Source organism: Oncorhynchus gorbuscha, linkage group LG11, assembly GCF_021184085.1.
Source record: "Oncorhynchus gorbuscha isolate QuinsamMale2020 ecotype Even-year linkage group LG11, OgorEven_v1.0, whole genome shotgun sequence".
Taxonomy (NCBI): Eukaryota; Metazoa; Chordata; class Actinopteri; order Salmoniformes; family Salmonidae; genus Oncorhynchus; species Oncorhynchus gorbuscha.
The window spans coordinates 34,697,324-34,720,429 of NC_060183.1; the positions used below are offsets into that span (position 1 = coordinate 34,697,324).

The window sequence follows — 23,106 nt, forward strand, 5'->3', positions numbered from 1 at the left end:
ACTTAGGTAGCCTGGGTTTCACTGTTTGTTTGTGGGTGATTGTCTATGTTGATTGCTTGTGTCAGCACAGTTCTCATTAGCTTCACGGTCATTATTTTGTTTATTGTTTTTGTATAGTGTGTTTCAGTGTTCAGTGTTTTCTTTATTAAAATTCAAGATGAACACAAACCACGCCGCATTTTGGTCCTCCGATCCTTCTCGCCTCTCCTCTTCAGATGAAGAGGAGGAAGACCGTGACAGGAAGTGGTGTTGTGAAATAAAGTAGCAGCATCATTGGTATGAATAAACTCTTAACCAACTGTATTAATTTGGGGACAGGTTGAAACATTCATGGACATTTAGCTAGCTAGCTTGTTGTTATTTTACCCGAAATGCACAAGGTGCTTTTTTTCTGGATCGTTGTTGAATTGGGACCTATTTTGAGTCACAAAATCGTATGTTCTCTAGGTGCATTACCGGTACTAACTGGACTGGAGTGTGGACCTTGTTTCATCTTTTAAATCACCCACACGAGTTTATGCTCCTAAAAACCAATGAAGAGATGGGACTTTCAGCGAGTCAAGCATCAAAAATAGAACCTAGTTCTATTTTAGTGCCTGGCTACGCAGACACTCGTTGAATTGCGCAAACTTATTAATGTGGGCGGTATGGTCAGCATGTTAGGCACAAGTCAGACTCAAGGTGCAATCCATTCGGAGAGACTCCCAGCATCCCTTATGATGAATTTACAATGCTTCCCTCAGAGGGCAGATACAGGCTGCCTAAGTTTAAAACGAACAGGTCTAAATTGTCATCCCAGCTGCTGTCAGCCTCCACAAACAAACTGTATCGTGTGCTGTGTACAGATTGCTGTATATACTGGTTTTGTTTTTGTGTAAATGTATTGTTATGTGCTCATTGTGTTTTGTTAACTACGTGCTGCAAAATTAATTGCACCTCATGGATAATAAAGACTCTACTCTATATATAGAGGTACTATTTCAATTCGCTTCTGACCACATTCTTCAATTTGGTGCCTAATGAACACCACTATAATTTACAGCTCCTTTGATGTGGTTCTTCTAAACAATGTGCTAATTACTATATGGTGAGGTTGGTTAGAACATACCTCCATCACAGTTCGTCTGCTGGGGATCATAGCGCTGAGCTGATTGGCTGCGTTCCCTGATCTGCTCCTTCTCATTCTCCTCCTTCATTATCAGCTTCCCCAAACCAGACTGGATCTGTGAACCCACAGAACATTATGGTAAAATGTAACTTAAAGAGAAACTGTCTATAAAAAGCAATGAATCCTTTTGAAAACAGCCTACGTGGCATCAATATGAGTCAGAAACAGTTATTCTAGTATGTACAATGTAATAAAGTGTAAATAGTATAATTTGGGTCATAGTCAGTCTTGTCTAAAACGGAGTTTGGAACATCCGTGTGACACAACGGGTAAATGAAGGTTGGGTTTTGATTTGACGTACATTTATATTTGCCCACTAAGATGGGGTGAACAGCTGCGGTGATTGCTCTCTATCCAATAGCATAGATAGAGAGACAGACCTGCCCAGCAGCCTGACTTTGTTTACACAAGACAACACATTGCACATTTTCTACTTGAGAAATACTGCACCAAACAGCTTAGTTAGATGTCCATTCTGCGTCTACAGTGCCTTATGGGGGAGAAAAATCATTAACCAAATGCGGAATCGGTCAGGAAACACACCCCCAAGACCGAAAATTAGTTTTTTAAATGAACAACAGAAAAATACACATGCCAAACGGCGTGATCAGTGCCTTTTTAAAGCCTGTAGGTATAATGCATTATGATCAAGTTATAACTCACTGTAACACTTGTCCTGAGCACGTATTACCATCTTCTGTTTTTTGATCTCATAATGATCCTTACTAAACACCAGATATTTTGAGTCAGTTAAAATGTTGAAACATAACGTAGTGTAAACATTATTATGAGACAGTATGAAGGCTTGATCATGCTTCGAAGCATTATACCTGCAGGAAAAAACGTTTTTCAAACATACTGTACAATAGTAGGGCAGAGCTGCCTATCTGGTGTGTGTTTGTGGGAACAGGTTATTAATGTGTCTTCTCTAACCTTGTTGATATGCTCCTCCTGGAGCTGCTTTCTCTTCAGGGACTCCTCTTCCTCCTCTTCCCTAGACCATCTCCTTCCTCCTTCTGATCCTAGGAGTAGCATACAGAACCCACGAATAAGCCAACAGAAAAACATGCAGGCACACTGACACACAGGTCCATATCTATAAAGACACAAGGTGAGACACAGATGCAGACTCAGGAGGCAGATGGTTGGAGTCTTACAATGTTTATTAATCCAAAGGGGTAGGCAAGAGAATGGTTGTGGACAGGCAAAAGGTCAAAACCAGATCAGAATCCAGGGGGTACAGAGTGGCAGACAGGCAGAAAGGTCAGGCAGGCGGGTACAAAGTCCAGACACAGGCAAGGGTCAAAACCGGGAGGACTAGAAAAAGGAGAATGCAAAAAGCAGGAGAACAGGAAATCCGCTGGTTGACTTGGAAACATACAAGAGGAACTGGCACAGAGAGACAGGAAACACAGGGATAAATACACTAGGAATCTGCGACACCTGGTGCGGTTGAAGACAATCACAAGGACAGGTGAAACAGATCAGGGAGGGACACCCCCCTCCCCCCAGGGACGCCTCCTACCTGGGCGCATACCTGGCTGACCGGGGTGTCGGCGGTGGAAATCGGTGATGAGGGCCGGGTCCAAGATCTCTTTAGCAGGAACCCAGCACCTCTCCTCCAGGCCATAACCCTCCCAGTCAACCAGGTACTGGAAACCCCTGCCCCGAGGTCGAACCTTCAGGAGGCGTCTCACCGTATACACTGGCTAGCCATCGATTACCCAGGGGTGCGGGATGGGCCTGGAAACAGAAGACAAAGGACAGTGAGACACAGGCTTAATTCTGCACAAATGGAAGGTAGGGTGGATACGGAGGGTAAGGGGTAACAAGACGGACAGCAGTGGAACTCACAACTCTGGAGATGGGAAAAGGACCAATGAACCGGGGAGACAATTTGCGGGACACTACCCGCAGGGGCAGGTTCCAAGTGGAAAGCCATACCCTCTGCCCAATGCGGTAACGGGGAGCTGGGGTCCGGCGATGGTGCGCTTGTCGACGATACCTGGAGTTGGTCTTGAGAATTGCCGCCCTGGCTCGTCTCCAGGTACGTCGACAGTGTCGGACAAACATCTGGGCCAGGGGAACGCTGACTTCCTGCTCTTGTTCCGGGAAGAATGGAGGGTGATACCCCATGGAGCACTCGGAAGGGCAGAGTCCCATGGCAGAACAGCGAAGGGTGTTCCGGGCATACACCACCCAGACTAGTTGGCTCCAGGTAGTGGGATTGGTTGACACTAGGCATCTAAGTGTGGTTTCCAGGGCTTGGTTGGCTCGCTCCGACTGACTTGGGTTGGGGATGGAATCCAGATGACAGGCTGGCCGATGACCCAACAAGGGTGCAGAATGCCTTCTAGAGCTGAGACGAGAACCCCGATCAGAGACCATGTCTACCGGGAGTCCATGGATCCGGAAGACATGCTGCACCATAAGCTGAGCCATCTCATTGGCAGAAGGTAGTTTGGGGAGAGTGATGAAATGGGTAGTCTTGGTGATTAGGGAATGGTAGTGGCTGTAGGAGGCCAGAAGGAGCTTGTCATGGAGTCTTGTTTTGAGCACACACTGGGCATGCGGCAATGAAGGCAGAGATGTCAGGAACCATTGTGGGCCACCAGAAGCATTGTCAAAGGAAAGCTAGTGTATGACAGGACCCTGGATGACAGGTCAGTCTGAAGGACTGAGCCCATTCCAGGACCGGATTGGATTATGGACAAACAGCCGGTTTGCCGGGCCCCCTTCAGGTCCAGGCTAGGAGCGTTGTGCCTCGCGGACCAGGTTCTCAATACCCCAATCCAGTGACATCAAAACATGACGTAGGGAGAATGGTTTCAGAGGTCAAGGGTGTGGCAGAGGAACTGTATAAGCGGGAGAGGGCTTCAGGCTTCACATTCTTTGACCCTGGATGGTAGGAAATGGTTAATTTAAATCTGGTGAACATGAGGGCCACCGGGCCTGCCTGGAGTTGAGGCGCTTGTCTGTACGAAGATATTCCAGGTTTTTATGGTCGGTCCAGACCAGGAATGGCTGTTCTGCTCCTTCCAGCCAGTGCCTCGACTCTTCCAGCGCCATTTTCACGGCCAGGGGTTCATGGTTGCCAAAATCGTAGTTCCTTTCAGCAGGGTTGAAACAATGGGACAGGAAGGTACAGGGATGAAGCTTCTGGTCCTGGGCAGATTGCTGGGACAGGATGGCCCCCACTCCAACTTCTGAACCATCCACTTCCACCACAAATTTAAGCGAGGGTTCCGGATGGATGCGGATGGGTGCTGTTGTGAACTGATGCTTCAGATCCACAAAGGCTTTGTCGACAGCTGGAGAACAATTAAACGGAACCTTGGGAGAGGTGAGTGCCGAGAGGGGGGCCGCCAGCTTGCTATAGTCCCGAATGAAACGGCAGTAGAAGTCTGCAAAACCAAGTAACCGTTGCAACTGCACCCTGGAAGTTGGGTGAGGCCAATCCACCACTGCTTTCACCTTTCCAGGATCCATCTGAACATTTCCCTCATCAATGACATATCCCAGAAAGGTGATTGATGAGCGGTGGAACACACATTTCTCGGCTTTCATGAACAGTTGGTTCTCCAGGAGGCGCTGACGGACCTGTCTGACATGAACATGTTCCTCTACGGATTGGGGAAAAAAACAGGACATCGTCAAGGTACACAAAGTGGTTAAGCATGTCCCGAAGCAAGTCATTGATAAATGCCTGGAAAATAGCGGGGGCGTTGGTGAGTCCAAATGGTATGATAATGTCCACTGGCTGTGTTGAAGGCTGTCTTCCACTCATCCCCCTCGCGTATCCGAACCAGGTGGTAGGCATTACGAAGGTCCAACTTGAAAAATATGGTGGCCCCCTGGAGAGGTTCAAACACTGAGGAGAGGAGAGGTAGGGGGTAACATTTCTTGACAGTAATGTCGTTAAGTCCCCGGTAGTCAATGCATGGATGCAGGGTCTTGTCCTTCTCCACAAAGAAAAGGCTGTGCTGATCGAAGGCAGTGGGAATGGCAAAAAGGACTCCAACCGAGGATGGAGCTTGTGGTCCGGTCAATCACAAGATTGTGCTTTTGAAGCCACGAAAATCCAAAAACAACTGGAAAATGGGGAGATGCAATGAGGAGGAACTGTATGGTCTCACTGTGGTTACCAGAAACCCGTAATTGAATGGGCACAGTACTATGGGTGACTTCCCCTAGAGAGCGGCCGTCCAGTGCACTAGCATCCATGTGAACAGAGAGAGGCTGAGTGGGAATACCATGCTCCGAAGCAATAGTGGCATCCATAAAACTTCCATCAGCCCCAGAGTCAATGAGCACTCAGAGACTTAGATTGGTCTCCCCACAGTACAAGCACAAAAAAGGTGTGCAGGTGATGGGAATTAGGGAAATCCCAGTCTGACTCACCATGGTGCTGGTACCCATTAGAGACAAGGGTTTCCTAATAGGGTCGCTATAAAATGTCCTGCCCCTCCACAGTACAGACAACAGTTACTGTTCATCCTCCGTGAGCGTTCCCCAAATGATAACCTAGCTCTTACCAACTGTATAGGCTCAGGAGTATCCAACTCACCCATCGTAGATTCACGAGAGGTCTCGGGTGGCTTCGAATCCTCTCGGAAGAGGATTCCCTTGGAGATGAACACGCTATAGCGGGTGCACAAGTGTGCCCGAGACCAGACCTCCTCTCACTCTTGCGTTCCCTTAGGTGTCCATCAATTTTAATGGTTAGGGCAATAAGGCAGTCAAGATCCATTGGAAATGCCCGAGCAGCTACCTCATCCTTTACCTCAGATAATCTGTGCAAAAAAGTTTCGAAAAGAGACTACGGATTCCAGGCCCTCTTGGCGGCCAAAATGCGAAAATCAACCACGTACTGGCTGTCTTTCTCCCAGAAACGGGAGATTCAAATACCTTTCTCACTTCTGCCATAAATTCCTCCAGATGACCACAAATGGCAGATTGTTGCTCCCAAACTGCCATAGCCCAGAAGAGCGCCCTTCCCGACATTAGCGTAATAATATACACCATCTTTGATCTGTCTGAAGGAAACAAAGATAGCTGTAGCACAAAAATAAGTGAGCCCTGAAATAGAAAACCCCGGTAGGTATTAAGATTCCCAGAATATCGCTCCGGAGGTGGTAAGCAGGGTTCTCGGGGAGCCGGGATAGGCTGTACAAACTCACTACAGATAAGGGAAAAATTACTGGGTGATTGTGGTTTTTCCAGAGTTGACAGGCAACCTCTGAGCTAACTCCCCAATTTGCTCCATAATAAGCCTTTAACCCATAGTCATGGCATATCGTCAAAGACCTGAGCCCTTCCAAATGGCCCTGTACCAACTCCTCATTTCTCCTAATGGTGACTTCCTGCAGGTAGACCGCGTGGCAGAGCTGGTCCAAGTCTGCTGGGTCTGTCATGGCCAGTTCGTACTATCAAGGCACAAGGTGAGACCCAGATGCAGACTCAGGAGGCAGATGGTTGGAGTCTTACAATGTTTATTCATCCAAAGGGGTAGGCAAGAGAATGGTCGTGGACAGGCAAAGGGTCAAAACCAGATCAGAATCCAGGAGGTACAGAGTGGCAGACAGGCTCAGGGTCAAGGCAGGCAGAAAGGTCAGGCAGGTGGGTACAAAGTCCAGAAACGGGCAAGGGTCAAAACCGGGAGGACTAGAAAAAGGAGAATTCAAAAAGCAGGAGACCGGGAAAACCGCTGGTTGACTTGGAAACATACAAGAGGAACTGGCACAGATAGACAGGAAACACAGGGATAAATACACTAGGGAAAGTCAGCGACACCTGGAGGGGTGGAGAAAATCACAAGGACAGGTGAAACAGATCAGGGCGTGACACTTATCACTGTGTGTGAACTACAGACATCTTGACCAAGGAGCAGTGCTAGAAACAGTCAAATGAGACTGCGCCGCTCCAGAATTGACCATAAGTATTCAATTGGCTTGAGATCTGGTGACTGAGACACACACAGTCCCTTCAACAACAGAAAATACTAAAATTATAATGTGCAACTGGGCATTTTATACATGACCCTAGGCATGATGGGATGTTAATTCCTTAATTAACTCAGGAACCACACCTGTGTTGAAGCACCTGTTATCAATAAACTAAAAGTGGTTCCATTATTTTGGTAATTACCTGTATATCAATCAATTGATTGATTGTATAGGTAGCTGTAAACGAAAGTAAAACTGGTAAGCAAAAAGTGACATGATGCCAACAACAACAGCCTTTCAAGGAGACACTATTCAGCATCAGCAAAAATAATTGTAAAAGTCTGTGTTCCAGAGTCAAATTCTAGTGAGAGCAGGGATGCAATAAAACTTAGTGGTGGGGTTAAGCTACAAGTGCATAAAAGTGATATTCTGCCCTATTCATAAAGAACCCCAACCACTACATCCTAGACACTTGTTGAAATCTGAGAGAATATGGCAGAAATTATACCTAGTCTATCAGAGTGAGTTATTGGCATATTGCTCAAACCTATCAAATCCTCTTGGTTCTCCACAAATGTCTAGGGGGTAGTGAGCCTCTAAGGGGTGGGAGGTAGGGCAGTGCAAGCATGCTCATAGGGAGCCTACTGTACCTAAGGCAACCAGGGCCAGGGAGAGAGCGCAGGGGGACCAGTGGTCGCTCTTGCTCGGTGACGTGTCATCCAGAGGGGGGACATGGGCAGCAGGAAACGTAGCGGATCTGATGATTTCATCAGCAGACTTTCTTTTTGGTGCAGGTGAATCTAGGTTGGAAACCAGGGGAACTGGACTATCAGTGTTTGAGTAAGTCCTTTGAAACACAGCTGAACATTTCAACATCTGTCTGAAATGTTGCGTGACAATCTCTACACGGTAAAGATCAAAGTAATCCCGCAACCTTACACTTACGCTTGTACCTAATTGTACATACATATACATTATATACAGTGCATTCGGAAAGTAGTCAGACCTCTTGACTTTTTCCACATTTTGTTACATTACAGCCTTATTCTAAAATTGATTAAATTGTTTTCCCCCCTCATCAATCTACACACAATATCCCATAATGACAAAGCAAAAACAGTTTTTTATACAATTTGCTGTTTTGTTTATAAAAAATAAATAAAATACAACACATTTACATAAGTATTCAGACCCTTTATTCAGTACTTTGTTGATGCACCTTTGACAGCGATTACAGCCTCGAGTCATCTTGGATATGACGCTATAACCTTGACACACCTGTATTTGGGGAGTTTCTCTAATTCTTCTCTGCAGATCCTCTCAAACTCTGTAAGATTGGATGGGGAGCTTTGTTGCACAGCTACTTTCAGGTCTCTTAAGTGATGTTAGATCAGGTTCAAGTCCAGGCTCTGGCTGATGATGATGATGCCACCACAATGCTTCACCATAGGGATGGTGACAGGTTTCCTCCAGACGTGAAGCTTGGCATTCAGGCCAAAGAGTTCAATCTTGGTTTCATCAGACTAGAGAATTTTGTTTCTCATGTTCTGAGAGTCATTTAGGTGCCTTTTGGCAAACTCCAAGCGGGCTGTCATGTGCCCTTTACTGGGGAGTGGCTTCTGTCTGGCCCCTGATTGGGCCTGATTGGTGGAGTGCTGCAGAGATGGTTGTTCTTCTGGAAGGTTCTCCCATCTCCACAGAGGAACTCTGGAGCACTATCAGAATGACCGTCGGGTTCTTGGTCACCTCCCTGACTAAGGCCCTTCTCCCCAGATTGCTCAGTTAGGCTGGGAGGCCATCTCTTGGAAGAGTCTTGGTGATTCCAAATTTAAGAATGATGGAGGACACTGTGTTCTTGGGTACCTTCAATGCTGCAGACATTTTTTGGTCTGTGCCTCAACACAATTCTGTCTCTGAGCTCTACGGACAATTCCTCCAAGCTTTGTTTTTGCTCTGACATGCACTGTCAACTGTGGGACCTTATATAGACAGGTGTGTGCCTTTCCAAATCATGCCCAATCAATTGAATTTATCACCGGTGGACTCCAATCAAGTTGTAGAAACATCTCAAGGATGATCAATTGAAACAAGATGCACTTGAGCTCAATTTCAAATTTCATAGCATAGTGTCTGAATAATTATGTAAATAATGTGTTTCTGATTTTTATTTTTAATACATTTCCAAAAATGTTTTCTGTTTTCGCTGTAATGTAACAAAATGTGGATAAAGTCAAGAGGTCTGAATACTTTCCAAATGCACTGTATATAGTTGTTGTGTGCACGGCTGCAGGGGTGCTCCGTCCTAGGAGTACAATGTTACAATGAAATCTTGAAAGATGGTTCAGGATGGCAACTTAGGCCTCGATGCAATCAGATTGAGCGTTAACCCGTGTTGGACGTCATCCGAATTGCGGATGTTTTGGCGGTGTTGGTGAGCGGCTACTCTTGTGTGTCATCAACCACTCCTTTCCTTATTATCCCTACTGCGTTAGAAGTTCTAAACGGCAACATAAAGTGTAGGCTCTTATTGATGATAGAAATAATGATAGGTTAATGCATGTTTCCATGTTAATTTGGATGGGGGATTTATAATTTATCAGTGTAATCAAGGTGTAGACAATAGAAGATCACGCATTTAAGCGTTTGAACTTGTAACACGGCTGCGTGGGATTTGTCTGAAATAAAGTTGGATGTGGTTTCGCTGTATCCAATGGCAGTGTCCATGATAAGGTAACGCAAGGAGCCGTTTGTTAATTTGACAGCTCTAACGCAGTTCCACCTCAGTCACCATTAAAACAACCTCCATGCAGAGGTCGGCTAGCGCGGATCTGATAAAATCTAGACCTTATTTCCATTAAATATTTATTAGTGACGTGTTTCGAAGCATACTCATTCGTCAATGCACCACTAGTGGGGAAGGAGCAGGCTTCAAAACATGTCAGGATTAAGCATTATTGAAGGGAATTAAGTTGCCATCCTGAAACTTCTTTTTAGATTTTTGTATATGCTGTAGGCTCACATGCCTTGATATTTTGCTTAGGCGTTAGATGCTCAGAAGAGAGACTTCAAGGTGGAGATCAACGTGGTGATCACACAATTTCAATCCAAACAAATAAACCATAATTGAAAGGACCCTATACCTTTAAAAGGGTAGGTGATGCTTTGTATAGCTAATAATGATGTGCGGGTCAGGTGTTTGTTCACCCACACCCGCCCGCAAATTGTTAATAACACATTTGCAACCGCCCGACTATATGTGATAGTGAAAATCTGAGGCCTGCATTGTACAGTCAAAGATGTCTTTACTTTTTTTTTACAGGCATTTTTTGCCCATGTTTCTGCTTATAATTTCAAACATTTTAGTTGGCTATTTGTTAGTCAACTTGTCTATAATTAGATACATGCAGCTTCTCTTCGGTCATTAGTTTTTGCCCTAGAAGACTAAATAAACCCTATGTCAAAAATCACTAGAATGAATGCTTCAATCTAGTTGACATCGGTAAAGTTTGTTTTCTCTTTCATCTCCGCAAAGATGTTTATAGGGACTGAAGAGAAAATGCACAAAAAAATTAAATGGGAAAGATTTTTCATGCTAAATTTCCAAATTACAATAGTTTGACCAGTTTTAAGGAAAGTCAAAGCTGTTAAAATTTTGATAAAATTTCAGTTTGGCTTAGATACATATTTTATGTGGTTGATACCCTCAGCTTTTAGCCTACATTTAGCCACATTTTCTATATTAGCGGGTAAGGGTCAGGTGTGGGCCTCAGGTTTTAACTTTATCACGGGCGGGTGAACAAACAGCTGATCCACACAGTATTTAATGACCCTAAACCCGCCCGCAGATATAACCGCGGGGACTGAGGGTTACGAGTCAACCCGCGCATCAATAAACTAAGCTTATCGATTTGTTATAGCCAATGAGGCTCATGACACTATTTGGGAATAATAGTATCAGTATAAGTATTCATAACAATAATGATGCTGTTAATGCTGGTGAAACCAGGTCGGGGAGAGTGAATGTACCGTGTTGTTTGTAGATGGGTGGTTTCCTGTAAATGTTGATCCCCTGATCTGAAAGGATACAGGGAGAAAGACAAAACTCAGTCTTTTGCATTTCATGTATACCTATCAAATACTTTTCCTGTGACACAGAGGGCATTGTGAAATGACCAATGAAAAATAGCACAGAGGGAGGGAGGGTGTCATCACAATCACACACTGTAAACCAATAAACATCAGCATTTACATTAAAATGTACATTAAAATCAATTATTATTTTATACAGAGAGTCTTATATTCGTGATGTGTCTGGTGAAAAGACCACACTAAGTGCCAGCATCCTTTAATGGAATGAATCAAAAGCATTATTGAAATGGAAAAAGTGGTAGACAGAAGTGGTGAGAGAGCGATAAGAGAGAGAGAGATAAAAGATCTCATGTGACCAGTAGCAGTGACAGTGACAGGGTGCACTCCGTGTCTCCTACCTGGGAGGTGGAAATGTTTAGGGGTCAGAGAGAGAGGCGGAGTGACAGGCCGGCTGTCTGGCCTTTGGGGTATAGGGGAGCTCCGCCCGCTATGTGGATCAGTGCCTCCAATGAGAAGAACCAAGAACAAAACATAAGCAGGGCAATGATACGGAAAACATAAATTTGGAAAAAGCTAATCTCGCAGAGCCAGACGAGGGACTATTGCATATAGCTGTAAAGTCTGGCATGTGAGATTAGGATAAAGCATAAAAATGGACGCAAGGAGATTGAAAGAGTAATCTAATTTTGAGAATTATTGAATAATCCTGTGTTAGCAAATCAGTTAGTCACACTATGGAGCTCAGTTACATCTAGAGCTGTTACGGTATTACTGCCACATCGGTGGTCACGAGTCATGACGACAGTCAAATTCCATGTGACCGTTTAGTCATGGTAGCTAGGCTTCTCCAAATCTGCGCTCTGATGCCGCTGATGGTCATTAAGTAGCCTACCAAACTTTCTAACTGCAAGTCGCTAATGGCCTGGTACTCAGCGCTCTATATTAGCAATAAGGCTCAAGGGATTTTATTACCAAAGTCTGCATCACTGGCTTGCATGGAAGCCAGGAGATGCTAAATGTTTTTATGTTAATTAATGGTCAATTACCATAGCCTAGTGTATTCACGGCAGGTAGCCTAGTGGTTAGAGTGTTGGGCCAGTAACCGAAAGGTTGCTGGATCGAATCCCCGAGCTGACAAGGTAAAAATATGTAATTCTGCCTCTGAAAAATGCAGTTAACCCACTGTTCCCCATTAGGCTGTCATTGTAAATAAGATTTTTTTCTAAACTGACTTGCCTAGTTAAATAAAGGTTCAACTAATAAAATAAAAAAAATACAGTGAGATTGGCAGTTATTTGCATGACAATCACCGGCTGATGAAATGTAATGACAGACCTAGTTACATCCTGTATCCATGAGGTAATACAAGACCTATCAATAGCATGCAGCCAGACATAATGGACATTGATCATTAAACAGGCAGAATGCCAGTAATGTGACTTGGGTAACATTTAAGTGCATGCATGGCCATCACCACTGCCAAATACAAACACTCAGAACAAAAATAAAATATGACATGAACCAAAATGTCCAGAGGTCCAGTAAAGGTCTCTGGACACTTGGTTGGTGTAAGTGAGCTGGGTTGCATGTCTATGTCATCTTATGACTTTGTCAGCAGATGAGACGTCTCTAGCTTGGTCCCAGATCTCCTTGCCAGCCTATGGTCAGTTGGCAAGAAAAGCACAAACAGATTTTGGACCAGGTTACTCAGCTTCTGACAGCCATTTTACATTAAATGTGCATGGCTACAGTATACAGGGGCTGGAGATGAGGGTAGGAACATGAGTTAAGCCATAGAGTCTGAGGCAGTAAGACTTGAATGAGGTGACATAGCTTGCCTGGGGAGTGGGGACAGTGACGGGACGATGGGGTCTAATGCCCTGTCTTACCTTGGCTATGGGGAAAGGAGTGGTGTCTGAAAGGTGAGGTGGGACGGGAGTCACTATGGCTGGAGGAGCCCATACTGTTACTACACAGGGCGGAGCAGAGCTTCTGCATGCCTGTCAAAGCTTCTGCAGGGGAGAGGGAGGGCAGGTGGGACAGAGCCGTTGGGGAGACATCATTAAGATGATGTGGAGGGGAGTTGGAGGAGGAAGACCGAGGTGTGGATGGGAAAAGGGAGTGAGACAGTCGGTAGACACACCATCACAGATAGACACAAGGAGGCAGGGAGGGAGGACCGTAGGAGGGAAGAGTTAGAGGATAGGTAAGAGAGGAGACAGAGCCAATGGATACACACCACCACAGTTAGGGAGGGAGAGGAGGTGAGGTGAAAGAGGGTGAAGAAAAGAAGGAGAAAAGGGAGAAAATCGGAATCATGTCAAAACTAGAAATGAAGAAACTTCAAACGAGGAGAAAGGATTATTTGAGTGAGATGGGGATAAGGAATAAGGGAAAAATTGGTATGATCTCTACATTAAAGTGGAACTGACAGCATTTTAGCAATATGAATGACACATTTTTCTATGCATTTTTTTTTACAAGCGAACACTTACATGGTCATTTTCACATTTTCATACTTTCATAGAATGTTTGGGAATGACATAGAGGCAAGGCATTTGTGAAAATTTGATAGCAATATAGAGTGGGAAAGCAGATGTGCGTTTGGACAATTAACAGACATTGCGATAAATAAAAGCTAATAAAAACATCTGTCTTGTCCAGGACCGGACTCAGACCGGTGCAACATAGTCTGTGCACCACACAGACCGGTGCACCATAGCCAATCAGAGCTACAGTAGGCCTATATGCAAATAAGCCGTTTCCCACATGGGCCTGCCATCATTCACTTTGAACTGGACTGTGTGTTCACAGGCAGTAGCAACAGTGTGACTTTAGATAATAAGAAAGCATTTGCCAAAAGCCACAAAATACATGTAATACCCTTGTTAGAACCAAGTATTTAGTTGATTTGTTATAATTAATTGGTCATGTATAAGTGAATAGGTTGGTTTACTTTTAAGTTTAAGTTTTGACCAATGAGGTCTCTTGTTAATAAGCTGTGGCCAATGGGAGTGGACCTGGTTAACGGAGGGCCTGGGAAAAAAAGAGAGGGAAGGAGACGTTGAGAAAAGGATGGGCATTACATTATGACCGTTGGTGAAGAAAATGATAAAAGAAGACAATAAAAATAGAACAAAACCCATACCTGCCGAGTTTTGAAGGGAAATACTGAATTTATTTTAAAGAGGGTTGTTATAATTTTTGTTAAGAAAGACTTAGTAAAGACTGAAGCTACCGTCTCATCGTGGAGGTATTTGGCAGCCTTGAATTTAGCCTAGCATTGTGTGACACCGAGAGAGAATTGCTAGGGAAAGATTAACAAGTTCATGTTCCCATGGGATATCAGTTACTGCGAAGGAGTACTGTCTACATTGATAGCTGTGCTTGCTGTGGATCTTGTGAGGAAACCTTCACGGAACTGCCATACTTCGCTGAGGGAAGAGTAGTGAGTAACCACAGCGGTTGCTTTGGGACTTTATGTGCGTCGTCATTTTATTTAGCTCCAATGCGGAAATGGGTTGTGCACGACTCATTGGCGTTTATTATTTTTATTTATTTTGATGTGGTGCTTTGAAAATGTAATAATACACATCTTGAACCTTATGTATGTTGCCTTGGTGCAGTCATTTCCTGTTTAAATTGATTTTAATGCATGGGAAAGCATATCCTTATACAATAACAAAAATCTATAGTCATTCTATCTGAAGTTAATACCCTAAGTTGTCATCACCCTAGATAGTTTACAATAGGGATTCTTATTGGAGATGTCCTTCTCACCTAACATCCCATGCGGTTGAGATATTCTATGTAAGGTAACATTGTGAGAGTCAAGTTCGAGCCTGGTGAGAGGGTTACATACATATTTGCAGAAATCCATGTGTAAATACCACAGGAGTCCTCTTACATTTGGAAACTTTACAGTCCTAGGCTATCTATCTCTGTTACCTATGCACATCAACAACAGCAAGATCAACAACTAATGCTAGCAAGAGTAAGATTCGCTCAAATCCAACAAGGGAACAGTAGATAAACCCTCTCAAACCTTTTCGGCATGCAGGCCGATAAATGATGGGAAAAGCAGCCTGCTCGCCTTTCTGCAGCTTACCTGCCAATGCATGCTTGTCCCAACCCACATTTTGACAACTAGGTGGGAAATTTCCTGCCGGCCCATTTGAACAATGCCAAATACATTTGACTGACAACTAAGAGATATGCTAACTGTGGATAACAGTTGTTCAAGTACAGCATAGCAACCAAGCAAAGTGATTCACATTTCTTGTTAGCTAACCAAATGACACCTGCATCTCAAGCTGTAGCCAACAAAAAACTATATGGGGTGGGCACTCACCCACTCGTCCAATGACATGACATCCTCCCAGCAGCTAGCTAGCTAACATAAGGCTCCGTGTTTTCAGCTTGCTAAATAAAAGCTAGCCTATTAGCCACATTATGACTGGCTTGTGATCATTGCAACAAAGCCTCCTTCACTCATGCCGCCAAACTGTCAAAATGTCGCCAAATCAGTCAGGTTTCAAGACTAGTCATTCAACTGAGACTGCTCTTCTCTGTATCACGGAGGCGCTCCGCACCGCTAAAGCTAACTCTCTCTTCCTCTGCTCTCATCCTTCTAGACCTATCGGCTGCCTTCGATACTGTGAACCATCAGATTCTCCTCTCCACCCTCTCCGAGTTGGGCATCTCCGGCGCGGCCCACGCTTGGATTGCGTCCTACCTGACAGGTCGCTCCTACCAGGTGGCGTGGCGAGAATCTGTCTCCTCACCACGCGCTCTCACCACTGGTGTCCCCCAGGGCTCTGTTCTAGGCCCTCTCCTATTCTCACTATACACCAAGTCACTTGGCTCTGTCATAACCTCACATGGTCTCTCCTATCATTGCTATGCAGACGACACACAATTAATCTTCTCCTTTCCCCCTTCTGATGACCAGGTGGCGAATCGCATCTCTGCATGTCTGGCAGACATATCAGTGTGGATGACGGATCACCACCTCAAGCTGAACTTCGGCAAGACGGAGCTGCTCTTCCTCCCGGGGAAGGACTGCCCGTTCCATGATCTTTGCCATCACGGTTGACAACTCCATTGTGTCCTCCTCCCAGAGCGCTAAGAACCTTGGCGTGATCCTGGACAACAAACTGTCGTTCTCAACTAACATCAAGGCGGTGGCCCGTTCCTGTAGGTTCATGCTCTACAACATCCGCAGAGTACGACCCTGCCTCACACAGGAAGCGGCGCAGGTCCTAATCCAGGCACTTGTCATCTCCCGTCTGGATTACTGCAACTGGGCTGGGCTCCCTGCCTGTGCCATTAAACCCCTACAACTCATCCAGAACGCCGCAGCCCGTCTAGTGTTCAACCTTCCCAAGTTCTCTCACGTCACCCCGCTCCTACGCTCTCTCCACTGGCTTCCAGTTGAAGCTCGCATCCGCTACAAGACCATGGTGCTTGCCTGGAGCTGTGAGGGGAACGGCACCTCAGTACCTCCAGGCTCTGATCAGGCCCTACACCCAAATAAGGGCACTGCGTTCATCCACCTCTGGCCTGCTCGCCTCCCTACCACTGAGGAAGTACAGTTCCCCTGCTCAGCTCAGTCAAAACTGTTCGCTGCTCTGGCTCCCCAATGGTGGAACAAACTCCCTCACGACGCCAGGACAGCGGAGTCAATCACCACCTTCCGGAGACACCTGAAACCCCACCTCTTTAAGGAATACCTAGGATAGGATAAAGTAATCCTTCTCACCCCCTCCCCCCCCCTTAAAATATTTAGATGCACTATTGTAAAGTGGTTGTTCCACTGGATGTCATAAGGTGAATGCACCAATTTGTAAGTCGCTCTGGATAAGAGCGTCTGCTAAATGACTTAAATGTAATGTTAAATGCAAACTTACCCTAGTAAAACTGACTATCCTACCGATCCTCGACTTCGGCGATGTCATCTACAAAATAGCTTCCAATACTCTACTCAGCAAACTGGATGCAGTCTATCACAGTGCCATCCATTTTGCTACCAAAGCCCCTTATACCACCCACCACTGCGACCTGTATGCTCTATTCGGCTGGCCCTTGCTACATATTCGTCGCCAGACCCACTGGCTCCAGGTAATCTATAAGTCTATGCTAGGTAAAGCTCCGCCTTATCTCAGCTCACTGGTCACAATAACAACACCCACCCATAGCACGCGCTCCAGCAGGTATATCTCACTGGTCATCCTCAAAGCCAACACCTCCTTTGGCCACCTTTCCTTCCAGTTGTCTGCTGCCAGTGACTGGAACAAATTGCAAAAATCGCTGAAGCTAGAGACTTATATTTCCCTCACTAACTTTAAACATCAGCTATCTGAGCAGCTAACCGATCTCTGCAGCTGTACATAGTCCATCTGTAAATATCTCACCCAATCTACCTACCTCATCCCCATATTGTTTTTTATTTACTTTTCTGCTATTTTGCAGACCAGTATCTCTACTTGCCCATCATCATCTGCTCATTTATCACTCCAGTGTTAATCTGCTAAATTGTAATTATTCCGCTACTATGGCCTATTTACTGCCTTACCTCCTCACGCCATTTGCACATGCTGTATATAGACTTTCTTTGTTCCTAATTGTGTTATTGACTGTACGCTTGTTTATTCCATGTGTAACTCTGTGTTGTTGTTTGCGTTGCACTGCTTTGCTTGGCCAGGTCGCAGTTGGAAATGAGAACTTGTTCTCATCTAGTTTACCTGGTTAAATAAAGGTGAAATAAAAACAATAAAAAAATTGCCCTTGCTAGTTTGTTTGTATTGACATTCCCAGTCTTCTTTACATTTGTCATATTTTGTCCAAAATATTGAGTCATTGAAACTGAAACAGTGTATCCCGAATGGCTAGAGGCAGCAAACAATGTACCAGGACAGCTGTGATTTATAACCTGATAGCAATATTTGTTGGACTACCAAGAAAAGTATTGGTGAATAATATGAATCATGCATTGAACTGCATCCATCTATTCTGCCAACATGCATTACTCTACGTCATTGATTTTCTTGTCAAATATAATCTATTTTTAAAACTTATAAAGTTTTTTTTTATTTACATAAACTGGGGATTTTATATTTTTGACTGATGTTATGATTGTCTGTTTGTTTGAAATCTGCAAAGGAGTTAATACACTCAGTTCCACTTCAATAATAAATATTTAATAATTAGATTGTACACCATGTTATAGCATTTATAATGGTAGGCTGTCATTGTAAAAAATAATTTGTTCTTAAATGACTTGTCTAGTTAAATAAAGGTTAAATAAAATAAAAATAATAAAAATAAATATAATGGCTTATTCATGACAGTTATTATAAAGTGTTATCAGAGTGGTCAGTGAAGAGTAAAGATATAGGAGGACAGCAACAGAGCAGCTGCAGTGGGGAGTTAAGATTAAGGTGGGGTTAAGAAAGAGTGACAGGCATGAATGATTCTCCTGTGAGATGTGAACAAGTGGTATTATGTTCTTGTTAAAATAGTCAAGGAAGAGTGTTGAGGCAGTGTCTACTGTACATCTCAGACTATTTTAAATGATTTTCAAATTACTTTTCTGTGTAACCTGTAAAGACGAACAATACAAACCATACATGCATGCATGCGCGCGCGCACGCACGCACACAAAGATGAGTTCGCACACACACCTCTCACCTGGTCTGTGAAAATGCTGTGGTGAGCGTGACAACGGGGTGTAACTATGACGATTGTAGACAGGTGAGCCGATGGAGCCCTGACTGGTAGACCTCTGAAGGATGCGTTCTCTTATGTCATAGCAGCTCTACAGGGACAACACAGTTACATCACCTGTCAATCACTATCAACCCATAGTCAAGAGCTTCCTTTCTTTGTAATTTGATCTGAACGTTTGCAGTTAAACATGTACAGTGTATTACTGTGTAATGCAGTACCACCTACAGCGGATGGTGTAGGTGACATGTTTCTTGAGGACTGAAAGAGAAAAAAAATGGTGTCTTTTTTCAAGCTAACTTAGCTAAGAATCCTGACCGTACTGTAAGCAAAGAAACGCCATACAACATACTTTAAGCACACACCAACACTATGTTATCATCAATGAGAATAGTTGGAGGCTGTCTTACCTTGTCATCTGGCATGGGGGAACGCTCCCTTCTCGCAGTATGGAGCTGTAGACACAGAAAAATTACTGAGCACTCTCGTGTCAATAATAGGTGTCCTTTATAAGGGTGAGTTTGCCATGAACCTGAGTGTGACAATAACACTACACTTTGGATCCTTGAAAAAGTGCTGTATAATTATAATGTATTATTATTACTAAATACGAAATGTACACAAAGTGTTTGCCTTCCACCCTGCAACAACAGATATATTTATTGCCTGACACATGACTCTCTGGGGGGGAGAGATGGAGAAAATGGATATGATTTAGGATAATATAATTTATGCATCAGTTGTTTTCTCTCAAACAAATACTTACCCGGTACAGCTTGCAACTTCAGAATGAGGGCTTGTTCATTTCAACATGATGCGTCACACACGCACAAGCACAAGCACTTACACGGTTATGCATGGTTGCATGCTAATTACCTCTCCCACACTCTCCTTCCTCTCCTCCCTCTCGTCAAGGGACAAGGTGTACAAAGGCTCGTAGGTAATCAGATCAGGGCGGTCTATATCATAAATGGCTTTGACTTTGGGAATGGCGGCTAGGTCCCTGTATTCAAGGATCTCATTGTCTACTTTTGCCTAGGGACACAGACAGACAGATAGACAGATCAATACATACATAGAGACAGAGCGAGATAGGTTATACATGACTAAAAGCACACATCTACTAGCCAGTATTAGGGCAGCTAAAAAGTTCCTCTATAGACCCTGACCACTGGGGTTGCAAAAAAACAACAACCCCAGTTGTCAGTGTCTACAAAGGAACGATAAGAGAGTCTGATAAGCATAGGGCTCCTTCCATTTTAGATGTAAGGCTGAACAGAAAATGTATGTATCGGTAAGAATAAGGTCTACGACTAACATGCTGACCAGACCGGACATTTCGTGTGCGAGCATTGCAAAATAAATGTACACATACATGTTTTTCAATCATACTGCTTCGCGAGTGTCTGCGTGGCCAGGTGCTAAAATAGAACTTGGTTCTATTTATGACACTCGACGCGCTGCAAGTCCTGCCTCTCCCATCTCCTACCCACGTGCCATATCCTCATAGATTTTTAGGAGCATATACCCATGTGGGTGATTGCAAGATGAACTGAGGTTGACATTCCAGGCGGTTGTGGTAATGCACCTTTTTAAAGTCCAAAGAAGAAGAAGAAGCCTGAAGGAGGAGCAATTACTATTCTGTGGATTAGTCTGTGCTTTTCTGGTAAAATAACAACCCAATGTTTATATCCCAGGACAAATTAGCTAGCAACAACAAGCTAACTAGCTAAATTGCCATAAATGTTTATTGCTTTTCAACCTGTCCCCAAATTAATATTATTGGTTCAGTTTGTTTTAATAATTCAACCTGCGTGTCCTGATGGTGTCTGGTGTGGGGGGACAAAAACAACATGCGTGCAATGCTACACGCGATCTGGTCAGCATGTTAGACAAAGTTTACACATGGAATGACAATTTATCTTACGCTTCCCTAGGGATGTGGCCTATACAAAATATAAGCAGTACATCCAGCCCAGTATGTGTGTGAGTGTAGTTGTATGGTAGACAGAACTCACATATATGGTATGACCTGGTGACCCATGTATGCTTGAACCAGGTCTGGAACAGATACTCTCGGATGACGACCTTGAAGGCTGCAAGAGGAGAACAGAAAAGGAAGTCAAGACAACATCCCAACAACCTCTTGATGAGTTTTATAGGTGTTCGATCAAAGTTGCTACAGTTTTGTGTTCGCCTCAATTTGCAAATGAGGAATGAAATTTGTCACTCAATCACTAATTCATCAAAAGGAGGGGGAAATAAGAATTCATCAGGCCGTCATTTTAAAGAACTTGTTCTTAATGAACTCGCCTGGATAAATAAAGGTTCAAGAAAGAAAATACAGTTTAAAACCTAACTTTGTTTTTGAAATTCCACCACATTGTAACATGACAAGTAGATTAAATCTTTAGATAAAATACAAACACATTATCTTGCAATGATGTCATTAATTTGCCTCTTGCAAAGTGAATGAGGGTATTTGCATTGTGACTTAGTAATATCCTTAACACTTTAAATACCACATGCATTCCCATGGGCAATGCACTTCAGATGGAAACAACAGTCCTGAATTCATGTATTGATTGACACGAATCATGTTTTCACAACCACATGGTTACTATAAATGGAGGCTTTGTAAAGAGTTTTAGGGTGAAATCAACCATCACTATATATCGTTTGATATGTATCTTCATGGCTCAAATTACAGGGGTGGCTGTGTGCCCCCATAACAAATCGGGTATCCTCAAGAGACATTGGGCATCCCCAAAAGTTAATGTATAATTTGAACCATTTTTATGTCAACTTCTCAAATATTTCCTTGTCTTTAGCCTTTACTCTTTCCACATGAGTGTGTCTGAGAGAGGGGCTGTCCTGTGCCTCCTCTCCAACGTGACTGAGATGGAGCCCCTTCAGCGGTCCAAGTCACAGCTCACCAGGGATGGGGTCAATTCCATTTCAATTCAATCAATTACGGAAATAAACTGACATTTGAATTCCAATAAAAAAAAATATCAATGCTTTTCAATTGGAATTTCAGTTCATTCAATACCTCATGAATTCACTGAAATTAAATGTAATTGACCGCAAACCTGCAGCTCACACGCACACAACCACTACAGAGTGAGGGACACACTACATACAGAGGTAGACATAAGACGGACAAAGATTAAAGAGGAGGTGTCTGTAGGTGTCTGTGCAGCCTAGAAATACATTTTAGCCGCCTAAAAACCAGTAACACAGACACAGCCAGTCTCAGTTTGCTCCTTACCCCTTCCTTTTAGCCCCAACTCTTTGATTTTTGCAGATCTGAGAGGTCTGGGTAGGTATAGGCCGTGTAGTGGTGGAGCTTCCACCATACTCTTCTGTAGGGCTGCATCACCACCTGTTACGGAAACTGCATCGCCATCAACCACATGGCTCTCCAGAGGGTGGTGCATCACCGGGGGCACGCTGCCTGCCCTCCAGGACATTTACAACACTCAGTGTTGAAGGAAGGCCAATAAGAACTTTATTAAAGACCTCAGGCACCCAAGCCATGGTCTGTTCACCCTGCTACCATCTAGCAGACAGAGACGGTACAGGCGCATCAGCCGGGACAGAGATTGAGAAACAGCTTTTATGACCAGGCCATCAGACTATTGAACAACCATCACTAGCCGGCTACCTGTCTGGTACTCAGTCCTGCACATTGAGACTAATGCCCCATGTATAAAGTCATTGAATGCTGGTCACCTCATTCATCTAATATACTGTTGTTTACTCACTCTGTCTGTATATACTGTATTCTCGACATAGCTCATCCTAAATATAGTGTACCAACTACTGTACATACCATTATCTTTTCAAAATTATATATTGTCTATAGCCACCACGTATTTACAGTATATTCTCAAACATGCTCACTCTAATATATCTACTTTGGATTGTTATTTCTTGATTTTTTTGTTGTTGATTTTTTGTTGTTGTATTTGTGCATATACGAGACATTCTACTGTACTATTGGAGCTAGTAACATAAGCATTTCATTGGACCTGCTATAAGACCTACAAATCTGTGTAAGCGACCAATCAACTTTGTTTTGATTTATTACTTACACATCTGCACACATCGAAGGTTTAAGTCCAATGGGAAGGGGTATTGGGAGCAAATTGGGACTGGCTGACCACAGAAGAGACA

At 43.9% G+C, this 23,106-nt stretch overlaps 1 protein-coding gene across 10 annotated transcripts in view; it reads right to left on the minus strand.

Moving 5' to 3' along the window:
* LOC124048543 (actin-binding LIM protein 1-like) overlaps window positions 1-23,106 on the minus strand; it is a 155,707-nt gene that overhangs the window by 14,417 nt on the left and 118,184 nt on the right. For 5 of the 10 annotated variants that reach the window (XM_046369430.1, XM_046369426.1, XM_046369431.1 and 2 more), the window contains exons 9-19: window positions 20,946-21,023; window positions 19,804-19,962; window positions 19,338-19,382; window positions 19,156-19,188; window positions 18,892-19,018; window positions 13,092-13,214; window positions 11,601-11,705; window positions 11,140-11,187; window positions 7,764-7,913; window positions 2,102-2,190; window positions 1,109-1,223 (exon numbers count right to left, since the gene is read on the minus strand). In XM_046369430.1, the coding sequence (XP_046225386.1) occupies window positions 1,109-1,223; window positions 2,102-2,190; window positions 7,764-7,913; window positions 11,140-11,187; window positions 11,601-11,705; window positions 13,092-13,214; window positions 18,892-19,018; window positions 19,156-19,188; window positions 19,338-19,382; window positions 19,804-19,962; window positions 20,946-21,023 (1,072 nt within the window). The remainder of the gene's footprint in view (window positions 1-1,108; window positions 1,224-2,101; window positions 2,191-7,763; window positions 7,914-11,139; window positions 11,188-11,600; window positions 11,706-13,091; window positions 13,215-18,891; window positions 19,019-19,155; window positions 19,189-19,337; window positions 19,383-19,803; window positions 19,963-20,945; window positions 21,024-23,106) is intronic. The other 5 variants (XM_046369435.1, XM_046369428.1, XM_046369432.1 and 2 more) reach the window with 4 other exon arrangements.